The sequence below is a fragment of the Amblyraja radiata genome, chromosome 21, assembly GCF_010909765.2.
Source record: "Amblyraja radiata isolate CabotCenter1 chromosome 21, sAmbRad1.1.pri, whole genome shotgun sequence".
NCBI classification, from domain to species: Eukaryota; Metazoa; Chordata; class Chondrichthyes; order Rajiformes; family Rajidae; genus Amblyraja; species Amblyraja radiata.
Window position 1 is genome coordinate 7,560,219 of NC_045976.1, and position 27,887 is coordinate 7,588,105.

Consider the following 27,887-nt stretch of genomic DNA (forward strand, 5'->3'; position numbering starts at 1 on the left):
TGTATCCCAGCCAAGATGTTTCTACATTTCTTGTTACCACAACACATGGCGGGTACTTTGGAAAAAATCTGAGAACCGATTTTGTAACGAGAGAAACAGGAGCTGCAGATGCTGGTTTACAAAAAAAAGACACAAAGTGCTGGAGTAACACTGCAGGTCAGGCAGCATCTCAGGAGAACATGGACAGGTGACGTTTCGAATCGGGACCTTTCTGCAAACTGATTGTGGGGGGCGGAGGAGAAGAAAGCTGGAGGAAAGGTGGGGCAGGACAAAGCTTGGCGAGTGATAGGTGGATATAGGTGGGGGGGGGGGGCAATGGTTGGGCAAAGGCCAGAGATGAAGAGACAAAGAGTGTGAGGTAAGGATAGAAGAGGAGCAAATTGTGGGTGAAAGGGGGAAACCGTTTTTCAGTCACTTCCTCGACAGAGAGGCAACTTTTTCCATGTCGCTTCTCCGCCTCCCCTCTTGGGGCCTAACAGCATGGATTGGAGTGGCCTTTCCCGGAGTCGGGCCCGGAGCTTCAGCAGCGGGCGCAGCGTGGACATCTCCATCGCGGAGCAGGGGCAAACCCTTGCCGGGGGTCGCCAGAGAGGAGTGCTCCGATCGCTGGCCTGGTGACTTTGCCATCATGGGGCGTGGACTCGCCATCTGGGATCCATTGCCGGGGATCGCCGGAGAAGAGCTCCGACCGCCGGCCTGCGGCCTAAACATCCTGAAGCCGCGGTCTCCGGTAGGAAATTGCTGATTCGGGCACTCCAAGCCGCGGAGTGTGTTTGACTGTCCCGACGTCGGAGTTTCAATCATCCCGACGAGAGGGTCTGTACATCCGGCGGTCCGTAGCGGCGATTACGGAGGCTTTATAGGCCCGACCGCAGATGAACCATGTTGCCTTCCACTACAGTGAAGCATGCTGTGGTGGATGTTTGTGGTGGATTTTATTGTGTATTGTGTGTTCTTTTTAAGTGTATTGCTGCTGGCAAATTCATTTCACTGCACCTTAGTTGGTGCATGTGACGTATAAATTTGACTTTGACTTTGGCATGAATTTCTTAGGTTACCTGCGGAGGGGCGGGGGAGAGTGAATAAAATCCAAATTAAAATCCCAGGAATGAGTGGGTTAACATATGATGTACGTTGGAAGGCGCTGGGCTTGTACTCAATGGAGTTTCGAAGGTTAAGGGGGAGGACCTCATTGAAAGTTAAAGAATAGTGAAAGGTTTGGATAGAGTGGATGTGGAGAGGATGTTTCCACTGGTGGGAGAGTCTAGGAACAGAGGCCACAGCCTCAGAATAAAAGGACGTATCTATAGAAAGGGGATCAGGAGGAATTTCTTCAGTCAGAGGCTGGTGAATCTGTGGAATTCATTGCCACAAACGGCGGGTGGAGGCCAAGTCAATGGTTGTTTTTAAGGCGGAGATTGACAGATTCTTGATTAGTACGGGTGTCGGGGGTTATGGGGAGAAGGGAGGAGAATGGGGTTGAGAGGGAGAGATAGATCAGCCATCATTTAGTGGTGGAGTAAACCTGATGGGCCGAATGGCCTGCGCTCCTATAACTTATGCAAATTGAACCAGGTTTAAAAAAAATCTTTAGATGAACAAATACCAGTGTCAAGCCCCTCGAAAAAAACATATGCAGCACCACAGTCTAATGCCTTGAGTAGAACGGGCACTATAGTGAGATAACACCACTGCACTGCACTGCACGCCGCGCCCTTCTGTCCCTCTGGCCCCAGCCTAGCCCCAGCGGTCAGTATTATCACCAGTGGCCATCAGAGAGTAACCCGCAACTTGGGACCAGCTGGTGGTGGCTACGTTGTGTAGTTAGACGTAGATGCCTTCTGGGTTGAAGCCGGAGATGAGCGGGTTCTGCAGAATTCGTAGGTTGCTGGGCAGCTGGCGTGTGGAGGGAGGCCACTTCAGGGATCCTGTTGATGGCAGGGTAGCTGCAGGAAGGGGAGAGAGAGGGTCACAGAGTCAAACAGTGTGGACGCAGGCCCTTCAGCACAACTTGCCCACATCCGCCAACATGTCCCAGCTACACTAGTCCCACCTGCCTGCCTTTGGCCCATATCCCTTCAAACCTGTCCTATCCATGTACCTGCCCAATGTTTCTTAAATGCTGCGATAGTCCCAGCCTAAACTACAACCTACGGCAGCTCGTTCCGCACACCCACCACCCTTTGTGGAAAATAGTTTCCCTCGGTGGCGCAGCAGTAGAGTTGCTGCCTTACAGCGCCAGAGACCCGGGTTCGATCCCAACTACGGGTGCTGTCTGTACGGAGTTTGAACGTTCTCCCCGTGACCTCATGGGTTTACTCCGAGATCTTTCGGTTTCCTCCCACACTCCAAAGACGTACAGGTTTGTAGGTGGTGCAGGAAGGAACTGCAGATGCTGGTTTGAAGCGGAGATAAGGCACAAAATGCCGGAGTAACTCAGCGGGACAGGCAGCATCTCTTGATAGAAGGAATGGGTGACGTTTTTGGTCGAGACCCTTCTTCAGTCTGGAAGATCCTCTGGCAAGGAGACCTAAACTGTGTGCAAAACTCCAAGTGGAGTTTAGACATACAGCGTGGAAAGAGGCCCTTCAGCCGCTGAGTCTATGCTGACCATCGATCACCTGCTCACACTACTTCAATGTTGTCCTACTTTCCCATCCACTCACTATAGGGGCCATTTACAGGGGGGCAATTAACCTATAAACCCCAAACACTTTGTTTGATGTGGAATGAGACCTGGAGCACCCAGAGGAAACCCACGTGGTTCCCGGGAGAACGTGCAAACTTCACACATGGATGGCACCCGAGGTCAGGATCGAACCCGGGTCTCTAGAGCTGTGAGGTTGCGCTTCAAACACTCCCTTCAAACACGTACTGTGAGAGTCTCACTGAGCAAGGAAGGCTCGGTGGTGCAGCGGTAGAGTTGCTGCCTTACATCACCAGAGACCAATCATAATCCCGGGTGCTGTCTGTACGGAGTTTGTACGTTCTCCCTGTGACCGCGTGGGCTTTCTCCGGGTGTTCCGGCCTCCTCCCACACTCCAAAGACGTACAGGTTTTGTAGGTTAATTGGCTTGGTGAAATTTTAAAAATTGTCCTTAGTGTGTAGGGTAGTGTTAGTGTACGGGTGATCGCTGGTCAGTGCGGACTCGGTGGGCCGAAGGGCCTGTTTCTGTGCTGTATCTCTAAACTAAACTAACCAAGGCTCTGTGTAATGGCTTTCTCATTCCTAAAGTTTTCAGCAGGTTAGAAAGCTGGAATATGATTCAGAATTGTCACAGTAAACAGATGACTGAAGCCAAAGAAGACCGTGGGATGTGGGGACATTGTTGGTCTGCGGGGTGGGCGAGGATATGGCTCAGAGGAGGAGCCAGGTAGGATCAGAATTAGGCCATTCGGCCCATCGAGTCTACTCCGCCATTCCATCATGGCTGATCTATCTTTCCCTCTCAACTCAATTTTCCAGCCTTCTCCCCATAATCCCGTCATCCGTACTAATCAAGAATCTATCAATCTCCGCCTTAAAAATATCCATTGATTTGGCCTCCACAGCTGTCTGTGGCAATGAATTCCACAGATTATTTTAGTAGTCCTTTATACATCCTTTTATTCTGAGGCTGTGGCCTCTAGTCCTAGACTCTCCCACTAATGGAAGCATCTTCTCCACATCCACTCTATCCAGGCCTGTCACTATTCAATAAGTTTCAATGAGGCCCCCCCCCCCCTCATCTTTCTAAGCTCCAGTGAGTACAGGCCCAGTGCCGTCAAACGCTCATCATATGTTAACCCCATTCCTTGGATCATTCTCCTGTTGACCCTCTCCAATGCCAGCACATCCTTCCTCAGATACGGGGCCCAAAACTGCTCACTATACTCAAAATGCGGCATCACTCTCCTAATCTCACCCTCCCTCTTCTCCCCTCTCCCATCAGGCAAAACGCATACAAGTGTGAAAACGCACACCTCCAGATTCGGGGACAGCTTCATCCCAGCTGTTATCAGGCAACTGAATCATCCCACCACAACTAGAAAGCGGTCCTGAACTACAATCGGCCTCATTGGAGACCCGCGGAGTATCTTTGACCTTTAATTAACTGGCTTTACCTTGCGCTAAACGTGATTCCCTTATCATGTTTTCATACACGGTCTTTGACTCGATTGTAACCATGTATTGTCTTTCTGCTGATAGGCAAAAAAAAAGCTGGAGTAACTCAGCTGGTCAGGCAGCATCCTTGGAGAAAAGGAATAGGTGACGTTTCGGGTTGAGACCCTTCGTCAGTCTTTCAGCTGACTGGTTAGTGCACGGCAAAAGCTTTTCACTGGACCTTGGTACATGTGACAATAAACTAAACTGAAGCTGGGCCCCATCCAACTCCAGCACATCCTTCCTGAGATATGGGGCCCAGAAGTACTACACGATACTACAAAACCTCACGGGGACCCTCTCCAATGGCAGCCAGCACATCCTTGTTGCAAGGAGAACAGCAGGGAGACAGGCAGAAGGGGAGACTGACCTTTCTCCTTGTACGGAGGCAGCTCATCCTCGCTAGGCTCGGCGGGCAGGATGGTCACCTTGGTGCCCGTCTGCTGGATGAACTGCTGGAGGTTGACCTGTCGAAGCTCCTTGGTCAGCTGCTCCAACTCCTGCTCCTTCTCCTGTCGAGACACAGGGTCAAACACAGTTCAACAACCCCGTGAGAACAGGCAAAGCAAAACAGGCAAACTTTACCCTTGCAGGTACTGGAGTACAATTCGGTAAAATTGTAAATTGTCCCTAATGTGTAGGATAGTGTTAGTGCACGGTGGAGCAGCGGTAGAGTTGCTGCCTTACAGCGTCAGAGACCTGGGTTTGATCCCGACTATGGGTGCTGTCAGTACGGAGTTTGTACGTTCTCCCTGTGACCGCGTGGGTTTTCTCCGGGTGCTCCGGTTTCCTCCCACACTCCAAAGACGTGCTGGTTTGTAGGTTAATTGGCTTGTGTACAATTATAAGTTGTTCCTAGTGTGTAGGATAGTGTTAAGGGCCTGTCCCACTGCACGAGGTAATTCAAGAGCTCTCCCGAGTTAAAAAAAAATCAAACTCGTAGAAGCACGTAGAATGTACGTAGCGGGTACGTCAGAGCTCGGGGACGTCTCTTAGCGGCTCGTAACGCTAACGGCAGGTACTCGGGAAACGCGGTAAGCTCGTGAAGATTTTTCAACATGGTGAAAAATGTCCACGAGAGCCCCGAGTACCGACGAGCAGCCATTACCGTAAATCTCCGAGTTCGAATCAGGGGAAACTCGGGAGAACTCTTGAATTACCTCGTACAGTGGGACAGCCCCTTTCATGTACAGGGATCGATGGTCGGCGCGGACTCGGTAGGCCGAAGGGCCCGTTTCCGTGCTGTATCTCTAAACTCAAAAAGAGTGGGTGGGTGAGAAAACGCCACAGTGGAAAGCCGTGAGGTTGTCCAAATTAGTGCAGAAAATGAGTGCAGAAAGTGGCATAATGACGCAGTGGGTAGTGCTGCTTCCTCACAACGCTAGACACTGCTCCTGATCTCACGTGCTGTCTGTACGGAGTTTGTACGTTCTCCCCGTGACTGTGTGGGTTTTCTCCGGGTGCTCCGGTTTCCTCCCACACTCCAAAGTAGGTTAATTGGCCCTAGTGTGTCAGGAGTGGATGGGAAAGTGGGATAACATCGAGCTAGTATGTACAAGTGGTCGCCGTGGGCTGAACGGTCTACTTGCCTATTTCCATGCTGGATCTGTAAACTAAACTCAATACGATAGTGGCATTTAAGTGACTTGTGCGTGGGCATGCAGGGAATGGAGGGAGTTGGATTGTGGGCGGGCAGAAACAAGGTGGTTTTGGGCAAGGTGCTTGGCGTGGAGGTTGTGGGCTGAAGGGCTTGTTCCTGTGCTGTAATGCTCTCTGTTCCAGACAACAGTAGATGCAGAGTCTGAAGCAGGAACCCGACTGGAAACATCACCCATCCATGTTCCACAGGGATGCTGCCTGGCTTGCTGAGTTACCGCACTTTGTGACTTTTTTGTAAACAAGCTTCCTTGTCATTGTGTGGTACAGCCTTAAAACAGGCCCTTCGGCCCAACTTGCCCATACCGGCAAACATGTCCCATCTACACTAGTCCCACCTGCCTGCGCTTGGCCCATATCCCTCTATATCTGTCCTGTCCATGTATCTGTCTAACTGTTTCTTAAACGTTGCGATAGTCCCAGCCTCAACTACAACCTCTGCCAGCTCGTTCCGCACACCCACCATCCTTTGTATGAAAAAATGACCCTGCAGATTCCTGTCAAATCTTTCCCCCTCACCTTAAACCCATGTCCTCTGGTCCTCAATTCCCCAACTCTGTGCAAGAGACTCTGTGCGTCTACCCGATCCATTCCTCCCATGATCTTATCCAGGTGTCTAAACTAATTTGCAAACACTGTAGTTCCTATTTTGGTTCAGGCTGCACTGCCAGCATGCCACGCCAGGGGGTGTGGATGAGCCAGCTGTTTCCATCTGCCCTCCACCACCCTCCCACTGTCGTGACTAGGATTCACATCTGGATCTTACAGCAAGTGGTGCCAAAGAAATCTCCACAAGTGCAATGCTTTCCAGATGCTCAATGGTGAGTCAGAACCGTTCCAGACATCACGGTGGCTCAGCGGTAGAGTTGCTGCCTCACAGCGCCAGAGACCCGGGTTCGATCCTGACTACTGGTGCTGTCTGTACGGAGTTTGTACGTTCTCCCCGTGGCCCGCGTGAGTTTTCGGCGGGTGCTTCGGTTTCCTCCCGCACTCCAAAGACGTACGGGTTTGTAGGCTAATTGGCTTCCGTAAAAAATAGTAAATTGTCCCCAGTATGTGTGTAGGATAGTGTTTGTGTACAGGGTGACCGCTGGTTGGTGTGGACACGGTGGGCAAAAGGACCTGTTTCCACGTTCTATCAAAAGACTGGGTCCTTCCGCTGCTGGGCATGTGGTGGAGACGCCCCTCAAAATAAGGGAAGGGATTCCCGCGCCAGTGGGCCACGTGAGTGGCAAGGGTGGGGGATAAATCTGTGTAGACAATACGCAATAGGTGCAGGAGTAGGCCATTCGGCCCTTCGAGCCAGCACCGCCATTCAATGTGATCATGGCTGATCATCCCCAATCAGTACCCCGTTCCTGCCTTCTCCCCTTATCCACTGACTCCGCTATCTTTAAGAGCCCTATCTAGCTCTCTCTTGAAAGCATCCAGAGAACCTGCCTCCACCGCCCTCTGAGGCAGAGAATTCCACAGACTCACCACTCTCTGTGAGAAAAGGTGTTTCCTCGTCTCCATTCTAAATGGCTTACTCCTTATTCTTAAATTTGTGTAATTTGTGTAAGCAGTATTGAATGTATGTATAGTGTGGATGGAGTTTTGTAAGGATCATGTATTGTACATATTTATTTGTCGAATAAAGTCTATTTTGAAGTTTTTTAAAAGTATCTCTAAAAGTCTAAAAGATTTTTTTTAAATTACCTCTGACTCCAGATTTTAAGACAACATTCTTCCCCAAATAAATTTTGCCCAATGTGTCTTTATGAATAAAGATACCAAGTGCTAAACAAGCCAACATACGCAGATATCAATATAATACTTATGGTGCGATTTTGTCAGGAGAATGTTGGGGAAGAAATAAAGGGCCTGTCCTCGCAGTATTGTTGTGACGAGGTCGTAGGAGGTTGTAGGTAGGTCGTAGCAGGCCGTGATGCTAGTCGTAGGTACTCGTGGCATCAAGTAGGTCGGGGCGTTTTTCTAGCAAGATGAAAAATGTCCACGAGTAAAAAAGGTCGTGAATTAGGTCGTGAAAAAGTGGGACAGGCCTTTAACAACCGATAGCTGTGATCGGATCAATCAAACCTCAGAATGAAGGTCAGTTTGAGTTTTAGTTTAGTTTAGAGATACAACGTGGAAACAGGCCCTTTGACCCACCCAGTCCGCACCGACCAGCGATCCCCGCGCCCTAGCACTCTCCTACACACTAGGGACAATTTATAATCTTACTGAAGCCAATTAACCTACAAACCTGTACGTCTTTGGAGTGTGGGCGGAAACCGGAGCACCAGGAGAAAACCCACAAGGTCACGGGGAGAACGAACAAACTCAGCACAGACAGCACCCGTAGTCAGGATTGAACCCGGGTCTCTGGCGCTGTGAGGCAGCAGCTAAGGAAATGGCCCAGGTTGAATATAAGTAAACACTATTTGAGTCCTTGTAGTATAGAACACAGAACAGTATAGCTGTTCTGACAGGCCCTTCGGCCCAAAGCGTTGTTACTGAGCACGATGCCAAGATAACGTAATCTCATCTACTTGCACGGGATCCGTATCCCCCCCCCCCCCAAAATTATAGAACATAGAAAGGTACAGTGTAGGAAGGAACTGCAGCTGCTGGTTTAAACAGAAGATAGGCACATAATGCTGGACTAACTCAGCGGGAAGGGCAGCATCTCTGGAGAGAAGGAATGGGTGACATATTGGGTAGCGGCCAGTCTGAAGAAAGGTCACAACATAACATAGTACATGGAAGTGAGAGAGAGAGAGAGAGAGAGAGAGAGAGAGAGAGAGAGGGGGGGGGTGTGTCAGTGAGAGAGAGAGAGACAGAGAGAGAGGGAATGTGTCAGTGAGAGAGAGAGAGAGGGAATGTCAGTGAGAGACAGAGAGAGTGAATATGTCAGTGTGAGAGAGAGAAAGAGAGAGAGAGAGGGGGGGGGGGTGTCAGTGAGAGAGAGAGAGAGACAGAGAGAGAGGGGGAATGTGTCAGTGAGAGAGAGAGAAAGAGAGAGAGGGAATGTCAGTGAGAGAGAGAGAGGGAGTGAATGTGTCAGAGAGAGAGAGAGAGAGAGAGAGAGAGAGAGAGAGAGAGAGAGGGGGGGAATGTGTCAGTGAGAGAGAGAGAGAGCAGAGAGGGGGAATGTGTCAGTGGGAGAGAGAGATGGACAGCAAGGTCAGCATGTGAATGGGGAGAGGGGTTAGAGTGGCCATTTGCAACGTTTGCAATTGGTGTAAGGCAGCAGTTGTGAAGGGTGTACAGTGCATTGCAGAGAGTGTGTGAGAGGGGGGGGGGGGGGTGTGCCCTGGAGGCCGACGATGCCTGTGCTTCACGCACTGCACGGATAGAGAGCAGGGCACGGAGCATGTCCTTGAGCATGTCCTTGGCTGCTGGGAGATGGAGATTTCACTGGAGTCGGGCACAGACTGCACTGCGGCAGGAAATGCCAGCTTGTGTTCTCAAGAAGTGTTCCTGCGTCTCATTTCTTTGGAAGTGCTGCTGGGCCTGAGCCGAGCACAGACGCTTTGCCAAGGTGAGAGGTGGAGAAGCTGCAAATGAGATGTCACAGCACATCGAGAATTCCTGATGACAGCGGCACGGTGGCGCAGCGGTAGAGTTGCTGCCTCACAGCGCCAGAGACCCAGGTTCTATCCTGACTACGGGTGCTGTCTGTACGGAGTTTGTACGTTCTCCCTCTCAACTCCGGTTTCTTCCCACACTCCAAAGACGTGCAGGTTTGTAAGTTAATTGGCCTCTGTATATTCTACCGAGTGTTTAGGATAGTGTTAGTGTCCAGCATGATTCATCATCAGCGTCGACTTGGTGGTCTATGGGGAAAATCTTCATCAAAGCCCCTCTCTCAATAACCTTTGGATGAATCTTATAATTTCATGTTCATATGCTATAGGAGCAGAATTAGGCTATTCGGTCCGTCAATTCATAGAAAACACCCCAGAAAATAGGTGCAGGAGTAGGCCATTCGGCCCTTCGAGCCTGCACCGCCATTCAATATGATCATGGCTGATCATCCAAAATCAGTATCCCGTTCCTTTTTCTCTACATATCCCTGGATTCCGTTAGTCCTAACAGCCATGTCTAATTCTCTCTTGAATACATCCAATGAATTGGCCTCCACTGCCTTCTGTGGCACAGACTTCCACAGATTCACAACTCTCTGGATGAAAAAGTTTTTCCTCATCTCAGTCCTACATTCCTGGGGACATCTTCTTTAATGGACCACAAGAGGCCCAATACCACCCCCTTGAACTCAAAATAGCCTGGACTATCCATATATCCACACTGATCTCACGAACCCCCTTCTCTTTGGTGAATACTGGTGTAAGCTGTATATTAAGTACCTCATGTACACATCAGGGCAACAGGGGCATAAGGGGGGGGGGGGGGGTGGTGGTACGGATGGGCTTGCTCTGCTGGGGCCTAGCATTAGTTCTAGGAGCAGCATTAGGCCATTCAGCCCATCAAGCCCACTCCGCCATTCAATCATGGCTAATCTACCTCTGCCGCTCAACCCCATTCTCCTGCCTTCACCCCATAACCCTCGACACCCGAACTAATCAAGAATCTGTCAACCTCTGCCTTCAAAATATCCATTGCCTTCTCAGGCGTCTGTGGCAATGAATTCCACAGATTCACCACCCGCTGAATAAAGAAATTCCTCCTCATCTCCTTCCTCAAGGAACGTCCTTTATTTCTGAGGCTGTGCCTTCTGGTCCTAGACTCTCCCACCAGTGGAAACAGCCTCTCCACATCCACTCTATCCAGGTCTTTCACTATTCGGTAAGTTTCTACGAGGTCCCCCCCTCATCCTACTAAACTCCAGTGAGTACAGGCCCAGTGCCGTGAAACGCTCACCATATGTTAACCCACTCATTCCTGGGATTATTCTCCTACACCTCCTCTGGACCCTCTCCAATGCCAGCACATCCTTCCTCAGATATGGGGCCCAAAACTGCTCACGACACAAAACTCCAAATTGATGGACTAAGTGTAATAGCAGCAGATAACAAGCAAATGGGAAAAGTAGGCCATTTGGCCCCTCATGCCTGACCTGCATTCAATACCATCATGGCTGGTCTGCCCAGGCCATATTTCCTGTGGTTATTTCTGTTTAGTTTAGTTTAGAGATAACAGCACGGAAACAGGCCCTTCGGCCCACCAAACCTGCGCCGACCAGCGATTCCTGTACACTAGCACTATCCTACACACTAGAGACAATTTACAATTTTTACCGAAGCCAATTAACCTACAAACCCGTACGTCTTTGGAGTGTGGGAGGAAACCGGAGATCCCGGAGAAAACCCAAGCGGGTCGCGTACAAACTCTGTACAGACAGCACCCGTAATCGGGATCGAACCCTGTTCTGGCGCTGTAAGGGAGTAACTCTACCGCTGCGCCACTGTGCTGCTAAATGCGTGCCCCACTAGTTCTGCGATATTCAACTTTCATATCCACTCCTTACTCACTGGGAGCAATTTCAGTGGCCAGTTAACCTGCACACCCGCACGTTTTGTTGCGATGTGGGAAGAAACCGGAGCACCGGAAGGAAACCCACCCTGTCACAGGGAGAAAGTACAAACTCCACATAGACAGCAGGTCAGTATCGAACCCGTGACTCTGGCAGTGTGAGTGCAGCAACTCTACCAGCTGTGCCACTGAGCCTCGTCATGAGCAAAGATCCTTAAAACTGCAGTAAGCCATTTCCCAGGCAACGTCAGGAAACACTTTATTTCTTCTCTCACACAAAGGGCAATGGAAATCTGCAACACACAGCTCGGGATCAGCATCCTGTTAGTAAATACTCCGAGCTCCCATGTCAGCAGATTCCAGCACCTGCACATCCGAGCACGGAAGTCCCAAACTTCCCGACGGAGACTGGCTGGTACAGACCTCCCCAGCACTTAGACAGCATGGTGGCGCAGCAGTAGAGTTGCTGCCAGAGTCCCGGGTTCAATCCGACCACGGGTGCTGCCTGTACAGAGTTTTTATTCGTTCTCCCCGTGACCACGCGGGTTTTCCCCGAGATCTTCGGTTTCCTCCCACTCCCGAAAACCGTGCGTGCAGGTGTGTAGGTTAATTGTATGGTATAAGTGTAAATTATCCATAGTGTGTGTGGGGCAGTGTTAATGTGCGGGGATCGCTGGTTGGCGCGGAGTAGGTGGGCTGAAGAGCCTATTTCCGTGCTGTATAAACTCAACTTTCTCCAGGGAATGGGCTTGCAGCTTAGACTGGGCACCGTATCACACAATCCATTTCCAGCGGAGCAAACGTTGCACGCTTTAAACAATACATTTGTATTTATTGCAATTGCTTTTTTTTTTTTCCTTTTATGTTTAAAAAAAAAAAAATCATTTCCAATTGTTGTTCATTGTTTATGTTCTTTAAAATGGTTTAGTTTAGTTTAGAGATACAGCGCGGAAACAGGCCCTTCTCCCCCACCGAGTTCGCACCGCACATTAGCACCATCCTGCACGCACAAGCCAATTACCTGCAAACCCGTACGTCTTTGGAGAGTGGGAGGAAACCGGAGCACTCGGAGAAAACCCACGCAGGTCATGGGGAGAAGGTACAAACTCCGTGCAGACAGCACCCATAGTCAGGGTGGGACCCGGGTCTCTGGCGCTGTGAGGCAGCAACTCTACCGCTGCGCCACCGTGCCACCCTGGTACATTCAGTGTATTTCAAAGAGCTGGCATCGATGGTGCCAATGTGGAACTGGTCAAGAGCTTCAAGTTCTTGGGTGTAATTGTCACCAACGACCTGTCCTGGAGCAACCTCAGTGAAGCTCAGGCCAACAATGCATTGCCAAGGAAACTTCAAGCTCGGCGTAGCCCCAACAATTCTTACCAACCTCTACAGATGCACTGGAGAAAGCAAACGTTCACACTGCACCACAGCTTGGTTTGGAGACAGCTCTATCCAAGACCACAAGATATTTAGTTTAGTTTAGTTTTGTTCGTTGTCACATGCATCGAGGTACAGTGAAAAATCTTTTGTTGCGTGCTAACTAGTCAGCGGAAAGACAATGCATGGTTATAATCGATGTTCAAGAAGGAACTGCAGATGCTGGAAAATCAAAGGTAGACAAAAGTGCTGGAGAAACCCAGCAGGTGCAGCAGCATCTATGGAGCGAAGGAAATAGGCAACGTTTCGGGCTGAAACACTTCTTCAGATTATAATCGAGTTGTCCATAGTGTAGATACACGATAAAGGGAATAACGTTTAGTTCAAGATAAAGTCCAGTAAAGATCTATTAAAGATAGTCCTAGGGTCTCCAATGAGGTGGATAGTAGCTCAGGACCACTCTCTAGTTGTTGGTTGGATGATAACAGCTGGGACAAAACTGTCCCTGAATCTGCAGGTGTGCTTTTCACACTTCTGTGCCTCTTGTCTGATGGGCGAGGGGAGAAGAGGGAGTGCGAAGTGAGACTGGCCCTTGATTATGCTGCTGGCCTTGCCGAGGCAGCTCGAAGTGTAGATGGTCCATGGAAGGGAGGTTGGAAAAAGAGAAATTGCAGTGTCGTGGATGTAGCCCAGTCCATCACACAGACCACACTCCCCACCCAGTTCTAGCCAAGGGACAGAAATTTGGGAAATTTTAGCCACACTTCACGCTGCCCCGGGAGAGCAGCCGACATAATCAAAGACTCGTCCCACCCTGGTCATTCCCTCTTCTCCTTACTCCCATCTGGCAGAAGATACAGAAGCCTGAAAACACGAACCACCAGACTCAGGAACAGCTTATTTTAGTTTAGTTAAGTTTAGTTTAGAGATACAGCGCGGAATCAGGCCCTTCGGCCCACCGGGTCCGCGCCGACCAGCGATCCCTGCACACTAACACTATCCTGCACACACAACAAACTAGGGACAATTTTTACATTTACCGACTCAATTAGCCTGTACGTCTTTGGATTGCGGGAGGAAACCGAAGATCTCGGAGAAAACCCACGCAGGTCACGGGGAGAACGCACAACCTCCGTACAGACAGCACCCGTAGTCGGGATCGAACCCGGGTCTCCGGCGCTGCATTCGCTGTAAGGCAGCAACTCTACCGCTGCTCCACCGTGCTGCCCTTCCCCTCTGTAATCAGACTACTCAACATCCTCCCACAAGCTGAGGTGTAGCCCCAATCTTCCAGCCCTACCTTGTAGATCATGGACTTCTCCTGTGGAAAGGTAACGCAACAATGCAGTAAACCGATATTCTGCGCCCTGGTGCTTTTCTCTTTGCACTACCTGTTGTACTCGTGGGTAGACTCAAAAAGCTGGAGACCCTTCTCCACCCGAAACATCGCCAATTCCATCTCTCCATAGATGCTGCCTCACCCGCTGAGTTTCTCCAGCATTTTGTGTCTACCTTCGATTTCACCAGCATCTGCAGTTCTTTCTTAAACACTGTTGTACTTGAGTACGGCTTGATTACACTCACATACAATATGATCTGATGTAATTGAATAGCCTGCAATAAAAGCGAGCTTTACACTGTATCTCCGTACACGTGAGAATAACAGGGTAAAGCGGTCAGGATGGAAATATCATTGCCTCCAACGCCTTGAAGGTCGGCTGCAGGAGGCTCTGCGGGACACAAAGAATGACCTGACGAGGAGAGGGATGATGGCTCGCGTGACCTGCTCCGGTACATCGAGCGCGTGGGCCGACCGGACGTTAGAAATGGCGGCAAATCACGACGGCGCCAGGATGCGTAACATCCGCAAAAAGAATTTCACCGCGCAGTTGCACGTGACAAGTAAAACATCAATACTGAACCAAATACTAGAAGGTATCGCTTTCAGATGATGGGGCAAAGTTGAAAGGTTATGTGTGTGTGCCAAGGCTTATTATACACCTAGAGGGAGGTGGGGGCCTGGAACGTGCTGTCAGGGGTGGTGGAGGAGGCAGATACCATCGTGGCATTTAAAATTCACTTTTGGACAGGCACACGGACATGCAGGGAATGGACGGACATGCATCACGTGCAGGCTGAAGAGATCAATTCTAATCGAAGGTAGACACAAAATGCTGGAGTAACTCAGCGGGACAGGCGGCATCTCTGGGGAGAAGGATTGGGCGACATTCCGGGTCGAGACCCTTCTTCCAAGACTGATGTCAGGGGAGTGGGCGGTAGAGAGATAAAAATCCAGTCGGAGACAGTAAGACTGGTGGGAGAACTGGGAAGGGGAGGGGATGGAGAGAGAGGGAAAGCAAGGGCTACAACATTGTGGGCCAAAGAGCCTGTTCTTGAGTGGTTCTGTTCTAAGTTCCAATATCAATGTCAATCAATGAGTGTTAGTGGTTTCAGCGCTTTTGTGGAGAGGAGTGTCCTACCTTCATCTGTTGCCCTGGCTAAGTTCCCCGCCCACAAATATTAAAAGTAAATCAGCTCCATGTTTCCCAATGGATTAAGTGCAGGCCAAGCGAGGAATCTAAACAGTGAGGGTGAGCGGGCAATAATACCCAGACCAGGCACACTGCAGCTCAATGAACAAATTCATACTTGACAATATGTGCAGGGAGGAACTGCAGATGCTGGTTTACACTGAAGATAGACACAAAATGGTGGAGTAATTCAGCGGGACAGGCAGCACCTCTGGAGAGAAGGAATGTGTGACGTTTTGTGTCGAGATCCTTCCTCAGACTGGTTGGGGATAAGGGAAAGGAGAGATATAGATAATGATGTGGAGAGATAAAGAACAATGAATGAAAGATATGCAAAAAAATATAACGATGACAAAGGAAACAGGCCATTGTTAACGGAGGTAGACAAAAATGCTGGAGAAACTCAGCGGGTGCGGCTGCATCTATGGAGCGAAGGAAATAGGCAACGTTTCGGGCCGAAACCCTTCTTCAGACTGATGTGAGGGTGGGGGAGGGGGCGGGAAGAAGAAAGGAAGAGGCGGAGACAGTGGGCTGAGGGAGAGCTGGGAAGGGGAGGAGAAAGCAAGGACTACCTGAAATTAGAGAAGTCAATGTTCATACCGCTGGGGTGTAAACTGCCCAAGTGAAATATGAGGTGCTGCTCCTCCAATTTGCGGTGGTCCTCACTCTGGCCATGGAGGAGGCCCAGGACAGAAAGGTCGGATTCGGAATGGGAGGGGGAGTTGAAGTGCTGAGATCAGGTTGGGGAAGTGGAATGAAAGTGTTTAGCAACTGGGAGATCAGGTTGGTTCAGGCAGACTGAGCAGAGGTGTCTGCACTTGGTCTCACCGATGTATAAGAGTCCACATCTTGAACATCAGATACAGTAGATACAATATACAGGGATGGGATACCCCCACCGTTTACAGGGGATTAAGGCAGAGAACAGAGGTCATTAGACAAATGACCAGCCTCCACTTGCATTGTGAAAGCTTACACTGTATATGGGCTGCCACGGGATAGGAACATTTGCCATTGGAAATTATGTCAACTTAAACATCCGCAGACGCTGAAAACCCGAAATAAATTCAGAAGTCGCTCGGATCACTCAGCAGGTCAGGTGGCATCTATGGAGGGAGAAACAGGGTTGACGGTTTGGCCTGAAAGATCCTTGTGGCGAAGGTTTGTGCGCCCCAAGGAGGGAACTCCAATTCTGTTTCTCTCTAAATGCTTCCGGCTATTTTGTGCCTTTATTGCAGATTTCTAGCGTCTGCGGTTTTTCTGATTTTTTATTAAAAACCCAACAGGTTCAGACGCATTTTGAACGATTTCTGACGTTACCTGAAGCTTTTTATTGACTTGACCCAAAGTTCTCTCCACAGCCCGCAAGCTGTTCTGTAGCCTGGTGCTGTGCTGGTACTTCAGCTCGATATCCTTCCTGATTTTGACCACGTTCCCCTTCACCTCCTCCTCGTTGACTTGCGCCCCTTCGAGCTGCTGCTGCAGCTTCTCCGCCTCGATGCCGCTCTCGATGGTCTGGATCTTCTGCGCGCACTCCGTCAGCTTCTGCTCGGAGTCCCTGATGCGGCGCCTCACCTCCTCCAGTTGCTCCTTCAGCTGCCGTTCGTTCTCCTGCTCGATCTGCCACTCGTTCTCCCAGAACTCCTCCTCCTCGATCTCCACCTCGTTCTTCCTGATGCGCTGCTGCAACCTGACCGTCTCCTCCTCCACGCGAGAGCTGGCCTTCCCCTCCCAGTACCTGGTCTCCGCCCGGTTGGTCTCCAGCTGCCTGTCCAGAGCTTGAAGCCTCTCCTTCTGGCGCTGCACCACCCGCTTGAACTCGTCCAGGCCACTTCTGGGGGCCGGGCCCTGCGGCCGGGACTCCGAGTCCTTGCACTTGCCGAAAACGTCCACGAACCCCTTTGGGCTCCCGGAGAAAGTCAAGGACTTCCTCTTGGGCTCCTTCCGCCGGAGCGACCTGTCGTTCTGGGGCCTGAGCTTGGCCAGGGGCGGCAGGCTCTGCCGGTACAACGTTCTCTCCGGCCCCCGGCCCCCCGTGTCCGAGGCGGGCCGCTCGCTCAGGGAGGGCCCCGTGCGCCGCAGGATCAGCTGCACATCGCTGGCGTACTGGCCCCACTTACTCAGGGCCCCCAGCGGGCTGGCGTGCGGGGCCAGGTGACGTTCCGTCTCCCTCCACTTCTCGATCAGAGTGTACCGACCAGTCCTCCCTGTGTGGACACAAAGGGCCGCAACACATTAACACAGCGCTGCAGGAGGGCCTCCACCCCAAACCTCACCCACTCCTTCTCCCCACACACGCTGCCTGTCCCGCTGAGTTACTCCAGCATTTTGTGTCTGTCTTCGGTGTAAACCAGCATCTGCAGTTCCATCCAACACATTACAGCTCGTTAGTTAGTGCTGGAGTAACCCGGCGGCCTGGGCAGCTTCTCAGGAGAAGCTGGAGTAATAAGTGATAGCATTAGAATTAGGCCATTCGGCCCATCAGCGGTTAGCCCATTCAGCGGTCACAGTGCCTTACAGCAAATGCAGCGCCGGGAACCCGCGTTCGATCCCGACTACGGGTGCCGTCTGTACGGAGTTTGTACGCTCTCCCCGTGACCTGCGTGGGTTTTCCACGAGATCTTCGGTCTCCTCCGACACTCCATAGACGTACAGGTTTGTAGGTTAATTGGCTTGGCATATGTAAAAATTGTCCCTAGTGGGTGTAGGATAGTGTTGATGTGCAGGGATCGCTGGTCGGCACGGACCCAGTGGGCCGAAGGGCCTGTTTCCACGCTGTATCGCTAAACTAAACTAAAAAAAAAGTCTACGCCGCCATTCAATCACGGCTGATCTATCTTTCCCTCCGAACCCCATTCTCCTGCCTTCTCCCCATAACCCCTGACACACGTACTAATCAAGAATCTGTCAATCTCTGCCTTAAAAATACCCACTGACTAGGCCTCCACAGCCTTCCGTAACTCAGCGGGTCAGGCAGCTTTTCTGGGAAAAATGAATAGATGACATTTCAGGTCGAGGCACTTCTTCAGACCCAGGGGGGCTGCCTGACCCGCTGAGTTACTCCAGCCTTTTGTGTCTGTGTTTGGTTTAAACCAGCATGTACAGTTCCTCCATTTTAGGAGAACATGGATTGGTGAAGTTTTAGATCAGGACCCTTCTTCAGACTAAAGCAGTTTCTTTTTGCACCTGCAGCTCCTTATTTCTACATTACAGGTCATTTATCAGTTTAGTTTAGTTTAGAGAAACAGGCCCATTGGCCCACTGAGTCCACACCGACCAATCTCCCTGCTACACACTAAGGACAATTTACAATTTTCACTGAAGCCAAATTAACCTCCAAACCTGTACGCCTTCGGAGTGCGGGGGGAAATTGGAGCACCCAGAGAAAACGCACGGAGAACGTGCAAACTCCACACACAGACAGCACCCGAGGTCAGGATGGAACGCGGGTCTCTGGCGCTGTGAGGCAGCGGCTCTAGAGGCTTTGTTTAACGGCGGGATCATGGGTGGCTTGTGATGTGAGCGTCTCTGTGACTTCAGCTTGCTTTCGTCAGGAGATACAACGCAGAAAGAGGCCCTTCGGCCCACGGAGTCCGCACCGACCAGTGAACCCAGTGACTCTTGAATCAGTTCACGTATCGCCTTGTAGATGGATTGTGGGTCTGTGAGCGGCACTCTCACCGGCTTGACCCAGGGGTTGTACCCTCTCTCCCTGGAGACAGGAGACCGGCACTCCTCTGAGTCCGACAAGGTGGCAGCACGGTGGCGCAGCGGTAGAGTTGCTGCTTTACAGGGCCAGAGACCCGGGTTCAATCCTGACCACGGGTGCTGCCTGTACGGAGTTTGTACATTCTCCCCGTGACCTGCGTGGGTTTTGTCCGGGTGCTCCTGTTTCCTCCCACACTCCAACGATGTACAGGTTTGTAGGTTAATTGGTTTGATATCATGGTAAAATGTCCCCAGTGTAGGATTGTGCTAGTTTGTGGGGATCGCTGGTCGGCACTGACTCAGTGGGCCGATGGGCCTGTTTCCGTGCTGTGTCTCTAAAGTAAACTAAACGGGATCTGGGGGTCCTTGTACATCAATCTATGAAAGTAAAGATGCAGGTACAGCAGGCAGTGAAGAAAGCGAATGGCATGTTGGCATTTATAACAAGAGGAATCGAATATAGGATCAAAGAGGTCCTTCTGCAGTTGTACAGAGCCCTAGTGAGACCACACCTGGAGAATTGTGTGCAGTTTTGGCCCCCTAATTTGAGGAAGGACATTCTTGCTATTGAGAGAGTGCAGCGTAGGTTTACAAGGTTAATTCCCGAGATGGCGGGACTGTCATATGCTGAGAGAATGGAGCGGCTGGGCTTGTACACTCTGGAGTTTAGAAGGATGAAAGGGCATCTCATTGAAACATACAAGATTGTTAAGGGTTTGGACACGCTAGAGGCAGGAAATATGTTCCCGATGTTGGGGGAGTCCAGAACCAGGGGCCACAGTTTAAGAATAAGGAGTAAGCCATTTGGAACGGAGACGAAGAAACACTTTTCCTCACAGAGAGTGGTGAGTCTGTGGAATTCCCTGCCTGGGCGGTGGAGGCCAGTTCTCTGGATACTTTCAAGAGAGAGCTAGATAGGGCTCTTAAAGATAGCGGAGTCTGGGGATATGGGGAGAAGGCAGGAACAGGGTACTGATTGTGGATGATCAGCCATGATCACATTGAATGGCGGTGCTGGCACGAAGGGCCAAATGGCCTACTCCTGCACCTATTGTCTATTGTCTAAACTAAAGGCCAGAGGTATGGTCAGATGAGGGAGAGGTGAGGTAGAAAGTCACAGAGCTGTTCCAAACCCTCGCACTAACGGGACCGCCATATGATGAAAGGATGGGTCCGACTGGGCTTGTATTCACTGGAATTTAGAAGGATGAGAGGAGATCTTATAGAACCACATACAATTCTTAAGGGATTGGACAGGGTAGATGCAGGAAAAATGTTCCCCATGTTGGGGAAGTCCAGAACCAGGGGTCAAGGTTAAGAATAAGGGGTAGGCAATTTAGGACTGAGATGAGGAAAAGTGTTTTCACCCAGAGAGTTGTGAATCTGTGGAATTCTCCGCCACAGAAGGCAGTGGAGGCCAAGTCACTGGATGTATTCAAGAGAGAGTTAGATATAGCTCTTATGGCTAAGGGAATCAAGGGATATGGGGAGACAGCAGGAAAAGGGTACTGACTCTGGATGATCAGCCGTGATCATATTGAATGGCGCTGCTGGCTATTTGCACCTATTTTCTATGTTTCTAATCCAGTTGATACTCATCCCTCCACTGACAACCCTGCAACCGATAACAAGGCGTTTTATCTCACTGCAGCTCCTAATGACCTTCTGCCGAGAGATTACTGCATTCCCTACATTTCAACAACAAAACCAGTTCACATGCTTCTGAAGCATTGATTTGTGACTCAGGGCTGCAGGTCTTGCTTAAAGCCACATTTTAGAGGTCAAAATTGAACTCTCCAATTTTAGGTAACCCCGAATAATACCAACCCCCCCCCCCCCCCCCCTCATTTCTCCCCCACAAGTTGTGGAGTTGTGGGCCACAACTTCCTTTGTTTCCCAAATCCCCCTCCTCTCAGCCCCACCTCGAATCCCTCCTATTTCTACCCTCCCTCTACCTACATTCCTTCCTCTAGCTTCACAATTTGCATCTCTTCAATCCTTTTGATAACAGCATCAGAGACCCCGGTTCGATCCTGACCCCGGGAGCAGTCTGTACGGAGTTTATACCTTTTCCCCCTGACCACGTGGGCTTTCTCCAGGATCTCCGGTTTCCTCCCACTCTCCAAAGACATACAGGTTTGAAGGTTAATTAGTTTGGTATAATTGTAAATTGTCCCTTTTGTGTGTGTGTGTGTGTGTGTGTGTGTGTGTGTGTGTGTGTGTGTGTGTGTGTGTGTGTGTGTGTGTGTGTGTGTGAGCGAGTGGGGATCGCTGGTCGGCGTGGACTCGGTGGGGCTGAATGGCCTGTTTCTGCACTGTATTTCTAAACTAAAGTCATTCTAGTTCAGTTTAGAGAATACAGTGTGGAAACAGGCCCTTCGGCCCACCGAGTCCGTACCGACCTATCGATCCCCGCGCACTAACACTACCCCACACACACACACACACACACAACAGGGACAATATACAATTATACCAAACTAATTAACCTACAAATCTGTACGTCTTTGGCGTGCGGGAAGAAATCGAAGATCTCGGAGAAAACCCACGCAGGTCATGGGGAGAACGTACAAACTCCGTACAGACAGCACCTGTAGTCAGGATGGAACCCGGGTCTCTGTCGCTGTCACCACTGCACCACCCGTCTAATCTAAAAACTGAATGGCTGAACTGTGAAGGGAAATGGCTACGGGTCGGACGCTGGTCTGGCCGCGCTCACGCCAGGGTAGTGGTCATCAGCAGCTTACCAATGGCCTGGGCGAGAGCAATGACCACCTCCTGGCAGGTTGTGGCCTCGCTGACACCACACACGATGCGCTGGACTCCATCGACCCACACCTTCAACTCCATCACACACCATCAGCTCAGTCCAGGCCCACGCACCATCAACACCGCAGCAAGACAATCAGCGTCTGAAACACACAACAAACACAGCCACGGTTAGCACACGTACACAGGCAACTGCAGATGCTGAGCTGCAGCTGAGGTCTGTCTATACCATACCATACCATATAACTTTATCTATCTCGGGGGGGGGGGGGGGGACATTGGTCTGCCTACAGCCATAAAGCACAAGTTACATGAAGCATGACATTAAAATGACGAGTGGAAAGGATTGGGGATGTGCAAAGATTGGGGAGGGGGTGGGGAGGGAGGGAGGGGAGTCAGTCTCAGTCTACCCCACGCCAGAAGGGGGAGGAATTGTACAGTCCGTACGGAGTTTGTACGTTCTCCCCGCGACCACGTGGGTTTTCTCCAGGATCTCCAATTTCCTCCCACACTCCAAAGACGTGCAGGTTTGCAGGTTAAGTGGCTTGGTATAAATGTAAATTGTCCCTGGTGTGTGTAGGATAGTGGTAGTGTGCGGGCATCGCTGGTCGGTGCGGACTCGGTGGGCCGAAGGGCCTGTTTCCGCGCTGTATCTCTAAACTAAACTACAATATTAGAAGAATGGGATCTAACAGACCATGCAGGTATGTCCGGATAATCCAATCACTGCCCGCTCAATTAACAGCAAGATGTTGCCAATGGTGGCATCAAGTGGCAGCTACTCATCGATGCTGAGTTGATGGTCTGCGACTCGCAAGGTAGAGTAGGATAGGTTCATAATGTGAACAGATGGGATGAATGTCAATGGGCAAAATGGCCAGCGTGGACATGTTGGGCAGAAGGGCCTACTTGTTTTCCTACTTTGATGAACTTTTAGATAGGCACATGGATGTGCAGGCAATGGAGAGATTTGGATGATGTACAGGCAGGTCTAGGCCTCATGTTCGGCCTAGACATGGTGGGCCTTTACATTGTACCTCAGTGCTCAGGGGACAGGGGCAGAAACAAAGGACTGCAGATGCTGGTTAATACAAAAAAAAGACACAAAGCGCTGGAGTGACTCAGCAGGTCAGGCAGCATCTCTGGAGAACATGGATAGAATGGGCAGTGTGGTGGCACAGCGGTAGAGTTGCTGCCTTAAGACCCTGTCCCACTTTCCTGAGTTACTCACGAACTCTCCCGAGTTTTCCCCGTGATTCGAACTCGGAGAATTATGGTAATAGCCGCTCGTAGGTACTCGGGGGCTATTTTTTTAAAACTCGTGGACATTTTTCAACATGTTGAAAAAAAGTCCCGACTTCCATAATGCCCCGAGTTCCTACGGGTGGCATCATGAGTCACTACAAAATATTTACGGACTCCTTCGGCCTCCTACCCACATTCCCGGACATTCCCCGAGTTAGAATCAAGGGGAAAACTCGGGAGAGTTCGTGGGTAACTCGGGAAAGTGGGACAGGGCCTTTACTGCGCCAGACATCTGGGTTTGATCCTGGCCACAGGTGCTGTCTGTACGGAGGTTGTACACTCTGCCCACCACTCCATCTCGCGGTGCCCGTCCCACCCTGCCAGACACATCCATCATGCCACCTCACGCCAGACATTAACACCCTATAATAATCATACAAAAATGTGTAGGAAGGAACAGCAGATGTGCGGAAGAAAGGTCCCGACCCGAAAAGTCACCTATCCCTTATCTCCAGAGATGCTCCCCGACCCACTGAGCTACTCCAGCACTTTGTGTCCAACTTCATAATAAAACAATTTGCTCTTCCTGCTTTGCCAAACGCTGTAAAAACAATGAAGAAATTTGCCACCAGGCCGATGATTCCCTGATGATTTATTGCATTTTTTAATTAGGAATGGTGGACAAACACAAAGGCACGCTGGAGTTTAAATGCCTTCTGGTGGAATTCCAGGAACGTGTTGCATTCACATTAAAAGCATCGGCCGCACAAGCTACACAAAGGCCAGTGACTGCCCTAACATCACAGGGAGGCCAAAACTCAATTTCAGCTGTCACTTGCTGCTTAATAACTGGCCCCATCCATCAACAAGGCCCAGTGGGAATGCTACTCCACCATGTATGACTTACCGAACACACACTTATCTCAGGGGTCATCTCACACTCACCTCAGGGAAAGAAACAATTGAACTGGGGGTAGGTCAGACTGAAGAGGAGTCTCAACCCGAAACACCACCTTTATAGCCCTGTCCCACTGTACGAGTTCATTCAAGAGCTCCCCCGAGTTAAAAAAAATAAATCAAACTCATGGTAAGCTCGTAGAATGTACGTAGCGGGTACGTCGGAGGTCGGGGCGTCTCTTAGCGGCTTGTAACGCTAACGGCAGGTACTCGGGAAATGCGGTAATCTCGTGAAGTTTTTCAACATGTTGAAAAATGTCCACGAGAGCCCCGAGTACATGCGAGTGGCCATTACCGTAAATCTCCGAGTTCGAATCAGGGCAAACTCGGGCGAACTCTTGAATTAGCTCGTACAGTGGGACAGGGCTTTTAGTTTAGTTCACTGAGTCCGCGCCGACCAGCGATCACCGCACACTAACACTAGCCTACACACACTAGGGACAATTTACACTTACACCAAGCCAATAAACCTTCAGAACTGCACGCCTTTGGAGTGTGGGAGGAAATTGGAGACCCCGGAGAAAACCCACGCAGGTCACGGAGAACGTACAAACTCCGTACAGACAGCACCCGTGGTCAGGATCGAACCTGGATTTCTGGCGCAGTAAGGCAGTAGCTCTACCACTGCGCCAGCATGCCACCTGTTCTATCCATGTTCTCCAAAGATACTGCCTGACCCGCTGAGTTACTCCAGCGCTTTGTGTCTTTTTTGTATTAACCAGCACCTGCAGTCTTTTGTTTCTACAAGCAAACTGTTTAGTTTAGTTTAAGAAGGAACTGCAGATGCTGGAAAATCAAAGGTAGACAAAAATGCTGGAGAAACTCAGCGGGTGAGTCAGCATCTATGGAGCAAAGGAAATAGGCAACTTTTCGGGCCGAAACCTGAAGGTCTGAAGAAGGGTTTCGGCTCGAAACGTTGCCTGTTTCGTTTAGTTGTAGTTTAGAGATACAGCACGGAAACAGGCTCTTGGGCCCATCGAGTCCACGCTGACCTTCGATCACCCACTCACACTAGTTCTGTGCTATCCCTCTTTCTCATCCACTTCCGACACACCTGGGGCAATTTACAGAGGGCTAATTAACCTACAAACCCGCACGTCTTTGGGATGTGGGAGGAAATTGGCGCACCCGGGGAAAACCCACGCGGTCTGAGGGAGAACGTGCAAACTCTGCACACTGACAGCACCCAGGGTCAGGATTGAACCCGAGTCTCTGGCGTGGTGAGGCAGTGTCTCTACCAGCTGCACCACCCCGCTGCCACTGGTCATAGTGACAAAAGGTGACCGTCAGTACAGATTCAATGGCAACACCATCAAATATTCCTCTCAGAATCCTAGAGCACAGAAACAGACCCTTTGGCTCAACTCATCCTGCCCAACCAAGATGCCCAATCGAAGCCAGTCCTCTATGCACCCGTTTGGCCCAGATCCCTCTCAGTCTTTCCTCTCCACGCACCAGTCCCAATATTGGTCCGAATCTTTAAACCTTGTTATTCACACGCTTGAATTGACTTTCTTGACGAGCATTGCAGATATCTGAACTGCAATGGTGAGAGGGAACATAAAAGATTCTTTGATTACTGAATTGAAGATTACTAAATCTAAATGTTATTAGTTATTTATGTTATGACATCGGATGGAAGCTGCATCCCAAATCTCGTTGCGCTTATGTGCAATGACAATTTAAAAAAAAGATTTAAAAAAAAGATATGATTATTAGATACACTTAATTCATCCAATTAGGTCACATTCTTGCTTTGAAAAAATAAATGTTACACATTTACAAAAAATTAATTCAGCGCATCTATAATCAAAGTTTTTGTTCGCTGACAATAACTAAACTGCTTCTAAGTGCTCAAGTAATAGGACTGGACAAGCTAGATGCAGGAAAAATGTTCCCAATGTTGGGCGAGTCCAGAACCAGGGGCCACAGTCTTAGAATAAAGGGGAGGCCATTTAAGACTGAGGTGAGAAAAACCGTTTTCACCCAGAGAGTTGTGAAATTGTGGAATTCCCTGCCACAGAGGGCAGTGGAGGCCATATCACTGGATGGATTTAAGAGAGTCAGATAGTGCTCTAGGGGCTAGTAGAATCAAGGGATATGGGGAGAAGGCAGGCACGGGTTATTGATTGGGGACGATCAGCCATGATCACAATGAATGGCGGTGCTGGCTCGAAGGGCTGAATGGCTTCCTCCTGCACCTATTTTCTATGTTTCTATGTAATGGCACTCAAGAACTTCCTAACTTTGACTGGGCATGGATAAGTTGAGCGTGGACCAGAGAAGATCGCAACTTTGCAACCACAGGTACACGATAAACTTCACAGACGATGCGTTCAGGATTTGGGGGGGGGGGGGGGGGGGGGGGGGGGGGGGGGGGGGGGGGGGCAGATTGCTTCTTTAATATCGATCCCAATCCCATGCCGGAGGTCACATTGTCCCAGTGTGGGACCTCTGCTGCAGAAACCCAAATTCGACTCTGCAATAGTCCAGTTGGCTACACGCTGTCTACAAACCCAAAGGGCAACACTTCAGAGGAGACCCACGCAACTTCCAGATGTTAAGGGTGGCACGGTGGCACAGCGGTAGAGTTGCTGCCTTACAGCGTCGGAGACCAGGGTTCGACCCTGACTACGGGTGCTGTCTGTACGGAGTTTGTACGTTCTCCCTGTGACCCGCGTGGGTTTTCTCCGAGATCTTCGATTTCCACCCACACTCCAAAGACGTACAGGTTTGTAGGTAAATTGGCTTGGTGCATGTATAAATTGTCCTTGTTGTGTGTAGGATAGTGTTAATGTGCGGGGATCGCTGGTTGACACGGAATCGGGGGGCCGAAGGGCCTGTTTCCTCATTGTAACTCTATATCTGTACCTCTAAACTAAACAAAACTAAATTAATGAAAGGGGGGGACCTCATTGAAGCTTACCAAATAGTGATGCCTGGATAGAGTGGATGTGGAGATGATGTTTCCACTAGTGGGGAAGTCTAGGACCAGAAGTCATACTCAAAATTAATGGACATTCCTTTTGGAAGGAGGAATTTCTTTAGTCAGAGGGTGGTGAATCTGTGGAATTCTTTGCCACAGAAGGCTGTGGAGGCCGAGTCAGTGGATATTTTTAAGGCCGAGTGATATTCTTGATCAGTACGGGTGTCAGAGGTTATGGGGAGAAGGCGGGAGAATGAGGTTGAGAGGGAAAGATAGATCAGCCATGATGGACTCGATGGGCCGAATGGCCTAATTCTGCTCCTATCACTTATGAACATGAACTTTAAGGCCAAGACGTCTCTATAGTTTTAAAGAATTTGACACTTAAAAGGTACAAGATGGAAACGTTGCAACTCTTTGCCTCAGTGTGCTGTACTATCCATACGCTGCAAAGGTTGCATTCTTATGTTTATGTGTGAGTAAGCTTGGGTATAGTACGATTATATTGGATTGGAGGCAGAACAATGCATTCCACTGTACTTGTAGTACATGTGACAATAAAGTACCATTGAACCACTGCAAGAAAGTAGCAACCGTACGGACTAGTTGAGCAACTAGAGGCAAGATATCTCACTGGTGACAAGTTACACAAAGTTCAACATGTCCTGGTGCAGTACTTTGTACAAATAATACGTTCAGTGGGCAAAGGAACATTGTGGTTGCAAATTAAAACAATAGTCCTAGATAAGACATATTAGCAATAAGACAAATGCTGACTTCCTATTTTGAGTCTGAAGAAGAGTCTCGAACTGAAACGTCACCCATTCCTTCTCTCCAGAGATGCTGCCTGTCCCGCTGTGTTGCTCCAGCATTCTGTGTCTATCTTCCCGTTTGTACAAGAGGTTGCGATTTATCGGCAACAGGACAGCACGGCAACGGGCCCTTCGGCCCACAATGATGCCAGGTTAAACATGACCCATATCCGTGTGCCTATCCAAGAGCCTCTTAAACGCCTCTGTCGTATCTGCCTCCTCTGCCACATTGCCTCCACTGGCAATGCGTTCCAGGAGACCACCACTTTGTGTATTAAAAAATACTT

General features: G+C 50.0%; 1 protein-coding gene across 4 annotated transcripts in view; it reads right to left on the bottom strand.

Moving 5' to 3' along the window:
• Window positions 1-1,485: 1,485 nt before the first annotated feature.
• Window positions 1,486-27,887, bottom strand: part of rassf8 (Ras association domain family member 8) — a 74,304-nt gene continuing 47,902 nt past the window's right edge. For 3 of the 4 annotated variants that reach the window (XM_033039437.1, XM_033039438.1, XM_033039441.1), the window contains 4 exons: window positions 21,639-21,803; window positions 16,504-17,390; window positions 4,515-4,656; window positions 1,486-1,946 (listed from right to left, as the gene is read on the bottom strand). In XM_033039437.1, coding sequence (XP_032895328.1) covers window positions 1,825-1,946; window positions 4,515-4,656; window positions 16,504-17,390; window positions 21,639-21,741 — 1,254 coding nt within the window. In that variant the 5' untranslated portion in view covers window positions 21,742-21,803 and the 3' untranslated portion in view covers window positions 1,486-1,824. The remainder of the gene's footprint in view (window positions 1,947-4,514; window positions 4,657-16,503; window positions 17,391-21,638; window positions 21,804-27,887) is intronic. The other variant, XM_033039440.1, reaches the window with a different exon arrangement.